This window comes from Mesoplodon bidens (genome assembly GCF_964165515.1).
Source record: "Mesoplodon bidens genome assembly, chromosome: 4".
NCBI classification, from domain to species: Eukaryota; Metazoa; Chordata; class Mammalia; order Artiodactyla; family Ziphiidae; genus Mesoplodon; species Mesoplodon bidens.
In genome coordinates, this window is record NC_138160.1 from 53,649,388 (window position 1) to 53,661,787 (window position 12,400).

General features: G+C 36.6%; 1 protein-coding gene across 3 annotated transcripts in view; it reads left to right on the top strand.

Annotated features, from left to right (window-relative positions):
- Positions 1 to 12,400, top strand: part of NLN (neurolysin) — a 94,571-nt gene that overhangs the window by 59,805 nt on the left and 22,366 nt on the right. For all 3 annotated transcript variants that reach the window (XM_081231534.1, XM_081231535.1, XM_081231536.1), the window contains 2 exons: positions 648 to 1,014; positions 9,032 to 9,233. In XM_081231534.1, coding sequence (XP_081087660.1) covers positions 648 to 1,014; positions 9,032 to 9,233 — 569 coding nt within the window. The remainder of the gene's footprint in view (positions 1 to 647; positions 1,015 to 9,031; positions 9,234 to 12,400) is intronic.

Genomic DNA, 12,400 nt, shown 5'->3' on the forward strand with positions numbered 1-12,400 from the left:
AAATACTTAATAAAAGCATACTCCTTTAGCCAAATACAGTGCAATAGTCAAAAACTGACCACAGTGTTAAATTGCAGCGTCCATCTAAAAAGTAGAATTGCCATGTCCAAATAGACCTTCTTCATAGGAATGGGGTAGTGATTAACTAAACCCATGGCTCTCAAAGGCGATGAACAGTTTTCAGTAATTCTGACCACAGGTCACACCTGATTTGTTTTCCCTCGGTCTCTGAGGAGCCTAACCTCATTGAAGAATAATCACGTACATGAATTTAGTTTCACTATTGCTTCGTTCCCTGAATTATAATATTCTTAAGGCAGAGGTCTCTGAGATAAACGTCAGCTCTGTTGACGCTGTAAGGAAGTTGTGGCCTGATTTGGGTGGTGCAAAAAAAAAAAAGAAGGTTGAGGAGCCATAAAATAAATTACCCTAAAGAGAGCGGCAGTGCTGTCATAATAAAGCCTGCTTTCCTCTCTCCCTCCCTCCCTCCCTCTCCCCTTCCTTCCACCCTTCCTTCCTTCTTTTCTCCTGATGTATCTGTATTGAGTGTGACAAAGGAGGAAGCACCATGCTGAAATACTGGTGGTATGTATGAATGTGCTTACTTCCAAGAGCAATGGATTGCCAACTTTTCCCTCTCCTCACAGATGATTTAAGCCAGAAATTAAAACCCTTGGGTGAAGCAGAGCGAGAGTTTATTTTGAATTTGAAGAAAAAGGAATGTGAAGAGAGAGGTCTTGAATATGATGGGAAAATCAATGCCTGGGATCTGTATTACTACATGACTCAGACAGAAGAACTCAAGTACTCTGTAGACCAAGAGATCCTCAAGGAATACTTCCCAATTGAAGTGGTCACTGAAGGCTTACTGAGCATCTACCAGGAGCTGTTGGGACTTTCATTTGAGCAAGTGACAGATGCTCATGTTTGGCATAAGAGTGTTACACTTTACACTGTGAAAGATAAAGCTACGGGAGAAGTATTAGGACAGTTCTACCTGGACCTCTATCCAAGGTACTGAGGATCACCGTGTTGGAAGGGACCTTAGGGATTCAACTCCTACCCAGATTAAGATTCTTGTCTTTCATAATTCTCATATGGGATTCCTAGTAAAGGGATTAAAAATGTGGGCTCTGAAGCCAGAATGTCTGGCTCCATCACTTACTAGGCAGGTTACTTAATTTTTCTCTGCCTCAGTTTCCTTACCTATATTACAGTCCTATGAAATGGGAATACCAATCATACCTGCTTTGTAAGGTCATTATAAGGACTAAAATGGTTAATTACATGCAAAGCTTTTAGAAGACTACCCAGCACACAGCAAGTGCTTAATAAATGTGAGCTGCTATCATCATCACTATTATCATCATCATCATCTAGGATCGAACCTGGGCCCTCGGCGGTGGAAGCACAGAGTGCTGACCACTGGACCGCCAGGGAATTCCCTGCATTTCTTAATTTAAAATTGACCTCAAAATGTTTATTATTCAGGTGATCTGTCTGCCAATACTCTTAAATCTATGTCCACTCCCTTCAGTCTGGCTGAAAGGCAGCACAGTATAAAGGAATAGCAAAATCTTGGCGGTCAGTCAAACTTGAGTTGGAATGCTTGAGTGACATAACCTTTATGAGCCTCTATATCCACCTCTATTATATGGGAATGATGTTTGCTTTACAGGTTTGTTTTGTGCATTAGACTATATATGCTAATCACCCGGCCCGGGCATTCAATCAGTAGTAAGAATGAAAAATATTATTATTAGGGCTTCCCTGGTGGCGCAGTGGTTGAGAGTCCGCCTGCCGATGCATGGGACACGGGTTTGTGCCCCGGTCTGGGAAGATCCCACATGCCACGGAGCGGCTGGGCCCGTGAGCCATGGCCGCTGAGCCTGCCCGTCCGGAGCCTGTGCTCCGCAATGGGAGAGGCCACAACAGTGAGAGGCCCACGTACCGCAAAAAATATATATATACATATATATATTATTATTGTCTCTGTAGCATGTAGTAACTATGGACTCCACAGTGTTTCATCAGACATGAAAGGATTTGGATTACTTTCTCTGTAGGTTGCGTTCTAAAACAAAGCCAGCTTGTTGCAATTTTACTAACTAGGCCAGAGTAAATTCTATCAATAGCATCTCTCTAGATCAGCAGCACATGCAAGTTCGTAACCTACTGATTTTGCATGACTTCAGGAAGGAGGCTGGTTAACTATTGTCAACCAGACAGGAGGCAGAGTTGTCTGATCCCACTGCTTTATGGACTTACTTTCACTTCTGATATGTTCTAAAAATAAACCCATGTCAAATTGGATAAGTCTATTTTTAATTGAGAGTGTCAGGATACAGTTTTAGGCCAAGAATTCCTTCAGGGGAACTCCTTCAGCATGGGAGCCTCCTATAACTGTCCCTGAATTCTCTTTCCATGGCCAAAGATAGCAAGTCGAGCTACCCCATCCTGCTGTTTCTTTGCCAAGATATAACTGGTGTCTTTTGTTCTCGGAGATCTGGCCATTGCTACCAGCACTCAGGTATGGGGACAGGAGAGTGATGTTTTGTGAGGGTAGTGACCTAGTTAATATTCACTTTCTGTCACCTGACATGCTTGCTTCTTGTTTTCTTTGTCTGCTTGACTCAAAAAAAGGATGTTTGTAGTAGGTTAGGAAAGACCAGTTTCTTCTTTTTTTAAATCACGTACCAATTTTTATTCATCAAACACTGAGATTGTCAAACAAAAGGAAAAACAAAAACCTCTAATGGTTCCAACATAAGATTGTCAGGTAAGGGCATCTTTTAAAATCACCATCATTTTATAAACACAACATAAAAAAGACATACTCTCAGAGTAAGGAAACCTTTGATATTAAATAAATCAAGTTTATTTCTTAAAAAGAAAGATAAAAAACCCTCAATCGCACTGATTTTTAAATTGGTCGAAAGTCCTTATGGTGTTTCATAATGGACCAAGATGTATAAAATATAACAGGATAAACACCTTGCAGATTACTTTAGTTTGTTTTCCCCGGTAAAATAATATTTATAGATCTGTTTACCTTTTTAAACAATTCAGTCTAACTACATGAAATCATTCCAGAAACACTGATGGGCCCATTGAACATCCAGAGCTGGACTGGCTGAAAATGTTATCAAATTCAGTGCACGATTTCTGGTGTACATGTCCATGGGTTCTCTTCCCTTCTCTCCCCTCCTCTGTCTGCCTTCCTTTCCCATGTCCCTGCTCACTCCTAGCTCAGCCCGACACAGTTCTTTCCTGTTGTTGTTGTTGTTATTTATTTATTTTTACTTATTTATTTTAAACAGACTTTATCTTTTAGAGCAGTTTTAGATTCACAGCAAAACTGACCCTAAAGTACAGAGATTTCCCGTATATCCCCTGCCCCGCACGTGCACAGTTTCCCCCATTATCAACATCCCCCACCATAGTGGTACATTTGTTATAACCTACGCTGACACATCATTGTCACCCAAATTATATTCAGGTTCACTGTAGATGTTATACTTTCTTGGGATTTGAAAAAACATATATAATGTGTATCTACCATTATAATATCATACAGAGTAGTTTCACTGCCCTAAAAATCCCCTGTGCTCGGCCTCTTCATCCCTTCCCCCACCACCCCAGCCCCTGGTGACCACTGGTCTTTTTACTTTCTCCATAGTTTTGCCTTTTCTGAAATGTCATACAGATGGAATTATACAGTATGTAGCCTTCTCAGATTGGCTTCTTTCATTTAGCATTATGCATTTAAAGTTCCTCCATGTCTTTTCATGACTTAATAGCTCATTTCTTTTCTTTTTAGCACTGAATAATATTCCGTTTTCTGGATATACCACAGTTTATTTATCCATTCATCTACTAAAGGACATTTTGGTTGCTTCCAAGTTTTGGCAATTATGAATAAAGCTGTTATAAACATGTGCAGGTTTTTGTGTGGACATAAATTTCCAGTCCCTTTGGGTAAATACCGAGGAGTGCAATTGCTAGATTGTATGGTAAGAGTATGTTTAGTTTTGTAAGAAACCACCAAACTGTCGTCCAGAGTGCGTGTACCATTTTTGCATTCCCACCAGCGATGAATGAGAATTTCTATTGTTCCACATCCCTGTCAGCATTTGGTGTTGTCAGTATTCTGGATTTTGGTCACTCTAATAGGTGTGTAGTGGTATCTCATTGTTGTTTTAATTTGCATTTCCCTGATGACATATGATGTGGAACAACTTTTCATATACTTAACTACCATCTCTGTATCTCCTTTGAGGAGGTGTCTGTTATGGTTTTTGGTATATTTTTTAATCAGATTGTTTGTTTTCTTATTGGTGAATTTTAAGAGTTCTTTGTGTATTTTGGATAACAGTCTTTTATCAGATGTCTCTTTTGTAAATATTTCCTCACAGTCTATGGCTTGTCTTATCAATTTCTTGACAGTGTTTAATGAAAGCTTACTGATTTTTTTTCTTTCATGGATTGTGCCTTCAGTGTTTCATCTAAAAAGTCATTGCCAAGCCCAGGGTCATCTAGATTTCCTCCTATGTTATATTCTAGGAATTTTGTAGTTTTGCATTTTGCATTTAGGTCTGTGATCCATTTTTGAGTTATTTTTTGTGAAGGGTGTAAGGTCTGTGTCTCGACTCATTTTTTTGCATGTGGACTTCTAGTTCCAGCATCATTTGTTGAAAAAAGTGTCTGCGCTCCATTGTCTTTATCTGTGCCTTTGCCCTTTTGTCAAAGAGAAGTTGACTATGTTTATAGAAGTATATTTTTAATTTCCAAATATTTGGATATTTTCCAGCTAGCCTTCTGTTATTTCTAATTTGGTTCTGTTATTATTGGAGAATGTACTTTATATCCTTTGAATTCTTTTAAATTGTTTTGCTTTACAGCCAACATGTAATTAGTCTTGGTGAGTGTTCCATGTGCACTTGAGTATTTGTTTTGTGTTCTTAGGTTGAGGGTTCTGTAAATGTCAGTTAGGTGAAGATGACCAGTAATGTTGTTCAGGTTTTCTATATCTGAGCTGATATTCTCTCAGCCTGTTCAATTAATTACTGAGAAAGGAATGAAGTCTCTAGGTGATTTGTCTATTTCTTCTTTCAGTTCTCTCGGCTTTTGCTTCTTGTATTTTTTTAAATTGAAGTATAGTTGATTTACAATGTTGTGTTAATTTCTGCTGTACAGCAAAGTGATTCATTTATACATATATATATATACAATCTTTTTTATATTCGTTTCTAATATGATTTGTCACAGGATATTGAATTGTTTAGTATATTTTGAAGCTCTGCTTTTAGTTATATACATATTTAGAATTGTTATATCTACTTAGAGAACTGTCCCCTTTATCATTATATAATGTTCCTTATTATCTTTAGTAATATTCCTTGTTCTGTTTGTCTGCTATTACTATAGCCATTCAGCTTTCATTTGATTAGCATTTGCATAGTGTATCTTTTTCCATCCTTTAACTTTTTACCTTTACCTTTTTATTTAGAGTGGGTTTCTTATAGACACTGTACTTGGTGCTTGCTTTTTTATCCACTCTAATAATGTTTTAATTGTCATGCTTAGGAAACTTACATTTAGTATAACCATCTTACTTTTTGTCCCATCTATACTTTCGCCCCTTTTCTGACTTCTTTTGGGTTGATAGGTTTTTTTATGATTTATTTTTGTCTCTACTCTTGGATTATTATTTACATCTCCTTTTAATATTTTTAAATTAAAAAATTGCCTAAGGGTTTAAAGTATATATCAATATCTTTAATCACGGTCTACCTTCAAGTTATATTATATTTCTTATCATTTGTGCTATCGTTGGCCTACATATTATTTTCACATATGCTTAACACCCAGTGCATTGTTAGTATTATTGATTAGTCGACTATTATTCACAGCAATTCAAAATACATTGTAATATATCTTCATTTATTATATTTTCAGCACTAGTTGCTTTGTAGTTACAAGTTTAGAGTGGTATCACATCCCTTCTGCCTGAAGAACTTCTTTAAAATTTCTTGTAGTTCATGTCTGTTGGTAATATATACCAGTTTTTTTGAGAAACTCTTTCTTTTGTGAAATTTTTTTTTACTATTTATAGAATTCTGGGTTCGCAGGTATTTTCTATCAGTACTTTAAAGATGGCATTCCATTGTCTTCTGGCTTGCATAGTTTCTGACAAGAGATTGGCTGTAATTCTTACTGTGTTCTTTTTGTGTTCTTACTGTGTTCTGTACTGCGTTCTTTTCCTCTGACTGCCTTCAAGATTTTCTCTTTGTTCCTCTCTTTCAGCAGTTCCATACACTTAGGCATATGGGATAATTTTTTCTTTTTTCTTTTTTTGGTTGTTTGCTTGTATTTGTCTTCCTTGGTGTTCTTTGAACTTGTTGGATCTGTGGTTTAGTGTTGTTAATTTTGGAAAATTCTAAGCTATTCTTTTGGTTTTGGGGGGTGGTTTTGGCCCACGCCACGCAGCTTGCAGGCTTTTAGTTCCCCAACCAGGGATTGAACCCAGGCCCTCAGCAGTGAAAATGCAGAGTCCTAACCGCAGGACCACCAGGGAGTTCCCTAATTTTGGAAAATTCTCAGCTATTCTTCAAATATTTCTTCTATCCTGTTCTCTATTCTCCTTCTGAAATTCCACTTACATATATGATAGATCATTTGATATTGTCCTGCAGCTCTTGAGTCTTTGTTTTTTGTTTGTTTTGTTTTGTTTTTTGTTTTTGACACCCTTTTAAAAATCTTTGTGTTTTAGGGTAATTTCTATTGGCCTATCTTTTGGTTCAATGATTCTTCCCTTGGCTGTGGGAAGTCTATCAATGAAACTATCAAAGGCATTCTTCATCCCCATTACTGTGCTTTTTATTTCTAGCATTTTTATTTTATTCTCATAGTTTCCGGCTCTCTGCCAAAATTATCCATCTGACTATGCATTTTCCTCCAGAATCTTTAACATTTAAGTTATTTTAAATATCCTGTCCGAAAGCTCCAACATCTTTGTCATATCTGAGTCTATTTTTCTTGCTCTCTTTGCCTCTTGACATTGTGTCTTTTTTCCTTGCATCTCCATGTGCCTTACAATTTTTTTTAAGTCAGACACTTACATAAGACAGAAAAGACTAAGGTAAATAGTTTTTATACCTGGCAGTAGGCACATACGTACTTCTCCTAGGCCTTTAATGTGAGTGTTTAACTCATTCCATTTAGTAGTTGAGCTGGGTTTGGACCTTGTTATTGCTATGGTTAACCTCAGTGAACCCAAAGCTTCAGATTCCTGTATGTGTTTAGGATGAGAGCTTATTTGCCAGAGTTTTTCTCAGTGTCTGTTCCACTTAGTTTGAGGTTGTTCATTTGTGCTCTGCCTTAGAGCAGTTCTCTTTTCATGCTCTTGTTCCTCTCCCTGCAGTAGACTGCTATTGTTTATTACTGGATGCCTATTAGCCTGGAAAGGGGAGGGTCTTTTCTGTTGTTCAGTCTTACCCTGGGTCTGAGGAGTATACCTATATAGTGATACCACCCCACCCTCAGCTGTAGGTCTGGACCCAGGATGTTTTCCTGCCCTACCTTCAGGAGTAGTGTGTTTTTTTGTGTGTTACCATCCCCCCAGTGGCAGTGGGTTTTTACCAGTGCTCTTAGGGCAACAGGGTTTGTTGCCTTTCCATGAGAAGTTCAAGGCTTGTGTCCACTAGGAGAGAGGTGAAATGGATCTAGGCAATGCTCCCTTCCACCAGGCTTGCATGAGCACTGATTCTTTCTCAGAGCTCTCATCCTGCCCCTGTCTTGTTTGTGTGTACTCAGTGAGGTCTAAGGAGAAGACCCTGCAAATGGATGCAAAATTTCCCTTATCTAATAACTCCTAGTGGTTCCCTGTTTTTGCTGGTTCACCATCAATCTTTATCAATTTGTTAAAAATTTTCTTACTGGTGTCTGCAGTGTCTGCCCCAGGTTAAAAACAAACAAACAAAAAACCCAAAAAGTGCTTGTTTCCTTTCTCTTTCTCCTTGGAGGCATCTGTCTTAGATAGATTGTAGGTTGGTTGCCCTTCAACCTTCACTTTCTGATGGGTTCAGGAAAAGTTGTGATTTGCAAATTGTCCAGCATGTTGTTTTAAGAATAGGAGCAATGCCCTTTTCAGCTTTCTACATCTTAATAGGAAGCAGTAAAAAGACTAGTTTGTTTTTGTTTTTGTTTTACATGAATAACTTCAGCAGGAAAAAACAGTTATGAGTCGCCAAGAAGAGATAATACAGAAAAAGATATACAAATCAAAACATCAAACTAAAACATTCACACTAAACCTGAATGTACGTCCATGTTCTGAGCAAAGAAAAAAGGAGGAAACCTATCCCTGTAATAAAGTCTAATGGCCCATAGCTTTTGAGAGCTACCATCACTGGTATCACATTGTCCTAGAACAGATGACTTTATAGTATAATTTATGTTTTCTCCAAGGCTAAATAGAAGCATTCTGTTTCAAAAAAGGCCTGTCTGGTTTATAAAAGGAGCTCATTTAATTATGAGTACTGATTCTTCCCTCCTTGAATAGAAGAACAATATTACTGTCTGGATTTTAGTTTTTATCAGTTTTTTTAAATCAATTTTAACTTTAAGGAAAAACTACCTAGTAAGTCAAACTCCATTATTTCACTTTTGCTTCCACACTATTTAGTGTTTAATGACTCTGTCTCTGAAGACGAAAAGCAAGAGCTTGTTACAATAAATTGGACATTCAGTTGTACCCTACTTGTAGTGTATATTCTTAATTCTTATATTAAGATTTCAACAAAAGAAACCTTGGAAATATAACTCATATCAAGTGATAGTGGGGTTTTTGTTTGTCTAGTTTTCGTTGTTTCATTTCAACAAAACATCGACCTACTTTGTAAAAGGTGAATTAAATGTTTCAAAGCATCTCCTGTTATCAAATATGGTTAAATGACTGAGAGAGGCTATGCCAATATTGTTGCTAGAGAATAGAGTTTGTATCTCACCAACTGTGCTTCTGGTTCCTTAGGGAAGGAAAATATAACCACGCAGCCTGCTTTGGTCTCCAGCCTGGCTGCCTCCTGCCTGATGGGAGCCGCATGATATCTGTGGCTGCCCTCGTGGTGAACTTCTCACAGCCACTAGCAGGTCGTCCCTCTCTCCTGAGACACGATGAAGTGAGGACTTACTTCCATGAATTTGGTCATGTCATGCATCAGATTTGTGCACAGGTGAGTGATTGTTTTTTTTATGGTAGACCTACCAATTGCTTTTCCAGATTTTTTTCCACCAATGTCAGGTTTCTCAACATGTTTCTTAACATGTTTTCTCAGAAGCTGAACATGTTCAAAAATTTCATAGGCCTTCTGCAAAAACACGAAATTTTTCTTACTATATTTTCACAACATACTTTTACTCAGAGATTGATCCACTAATGAAAGAGCTTCATTGAATACCACCCTATGAAAAAAAAAAGAAAACTGTCGTTAAGGAAGGGTTACAAATACTGTGTTTTTTCCTTTCAAATCTTTTCCTCATAGGAATTTGGTGTAAGCTTCAGAGATAAACTGTGCTGTAATCTGTCTCTTCTGCTTATTAATGCTTTGTTTTTAGTTTAACAGTTTTCAGTCATCCAGACTCTGTACTCCTTTTTTAATAATAAATATTTTGTAACACCTTCCTTTACTAGCCTTCAATTAAAATCACAGATAGCATGGTATAACCATGGGGAGAATTTACTAAGAAAGAGAATGTGTGTGTGCAGCGGATTGCAACTAATTTCTCTTTATTTTTAAAAATGAAAAGTGTATTTATTCTAAACCTTGTAACATAGTCCAGTAAACTAGGCCCACACTATTCTAGGATGAACCATATGAACATGCCAATATTTAACTGCTGTTGACATACGAAAACATCTAGTTCAGTTGTTCAGCCTAACAGTTTAAAAACTGATATTTACAGAAGTGGAGGAACAGTTTTCCAAATTTGAAATCTCCATGCATCTCTAAAGATGAACTTTTTAGAAATAACCACTTTATCAGAATAGTTTTAGATTTACAGAAAAGTTGCAAAGACAGTAATCCTCACCCTGTTTCCCCTACTGTTAACATCTTATAGTACATTTGCCACAACTAAGAAGCTAACAGCATTGGTACAGTACTCCTAACTAAACTCAGCACTTTATTTGGATTTAACTAGTTTTTCCCTAATGGTCTTTTTCTATACAGATAATTTTTTTTAATCTATGCAATATCCTCACTGCATAAAAGAAAGCATTTTGTTTATGTTTTTCAAATTGTAATGCCTGGGCATGGCTGTGTAGTAAGACATAATGAAGTATTCAGGTTATACGTGAATGACGCCGAATATTGCAACAAAAACTGCAGACTGATACGTAAGCGGTTTGTTTTGTCCATTCAAGTCCAAGAATGGTATAGCCAGTTGTCTTAGTTCAGATTGCTATAACAGGATACCATAGATTGGGTGACTTAAAAATAACAGAAATTTCTCACAGTTCTGGGAGCTGAAGTCCAAGATCAAGGTGCTGGCAGATTTGATGTCTGCTGAGGACCTGCTTTCTGGTTCAGAGATAGCACCCTCTCACTGTGTCCTCACATAGTGGAAAGGAGCTCTCTGGGATCTCTTTTATAAGGCACTAATCCCAACCATAGGACTTCACCTTCATGACTTCATCATCTCCCAAAGGCCCCACCTCCTACCATCACATTGGGGGTTAGGTGTCAACATATGAATTTAGGGGTGGGACACAAACATTCAGGCCTCAATAGTGACATGATTGTCCAAAATGGTGACTATCTCTTGGGACACTTCCAAATAGAAAGTAATCTTACTTTGATTTACACGATTGATTCTAGTAGTTAGAGTCTTGGAAACTTTAAGTGTGCAAAAAAATTTTTGTAAAAATATGTGTAATGGAGTTAGTTTCTAGGCTCACTTAATTACAGATTTGTCATTTATATGAATGTCCAGCAGGACATATGAATGACATGCAGAATAGGGGACAGTTTTTTATTGTCTTGACATGTGCAGTTCAGTCCTGGACATCCAGCATCCCACCCCCAGAGCAGCCCCTAATCATTGTAATAACCAAAAATGTACCCACTCTTTTCCAGAATACTACTATCACTTTTGTTTAAAAAACAGTATTTAGTTCTTTCAACATTTTATCTTTACATCCTGGTGTTTCCATGTTTTATTTTAAAAAACAGAGGGGACTCCGGTATGAATCTATTCAGATAAATAAATCCTAATATACTGATATAGCCATTTCTACTTTCTGTTTAATCCAAGGAAAATAAAGCTTTCAGAATAACCTAAATTTCTTTCTTAGGTAATTTTAAAGTCTATTTTCACAGCAATAGGGTTCCTGAAATATTTATTTTCCATCAGTGTTCATTCTATGACTGACATTTCCTTTAATTAAGATAAGTCTAGGTTCCATTTTTCTCAAGTGTTTTTATGAATAATTTGGAAAAGTCAAATATTTTTCTTAATTTCAGACTTAGGTTACTTAGATTATCTAAGATCCTAGTTATGTATTTGTACACAGATAAACAATAGTCACCTTTTAGAACAGTGGATCTTAACTTCTTTGGATCTGAGAGCCTATGAAAATATGATTTAAGCTATAGATACCTCTTCCAGAAAAATGCACATTCACTTATACAGTCAGATTTCTACCTGGAATTTCAAAGGTCACACTGACCCCCTGAAGCCCAGACCATACTGAATTCCAAGTTAAAAACTGGGTTAGAGCAGTTTCCTTCTTTATTTGGATGTTAATTATCAGCTAATGATTTCTAAGGAAGTAATTTGGTGTCTTAATCACATTTATTAAAATAATACTGATCCTCAAATAGGGTTTTCCATGCTTTTGATGCATGTTCTTGTTTTCAAACACAGCCCTCTTATAACCGTAATATTGTATGCTTATCATGTATTCACGATACAGTTCTCTACAACTCTGTTATTCTCATTATTTCTTACATTAATTTTGATTCTTTGAATTACTCATTTTAATACTGGAAAATAACAGTCTGGGTATTATTTCATTTTAAAGCTCTGTGACTCATGAATGAAATGTATATACATATATATATATGAATGAACTATATATGAATATATAATTATATATGACCAAACATATATATGACTGAACTACACACATGAATATATATGAATCAGTATGTATACTGATACACTGATGATAGTATATATACTGATATTCTGCTGATAGCAGATTTACTGTTGATCAGTATATATACTGATGAATGAAATATATGTATGTTTCATATATACACATATATATGAATCAACTATATATATGAACATATAATTATATATATGACAACTATACATATGAATATATACATGAATC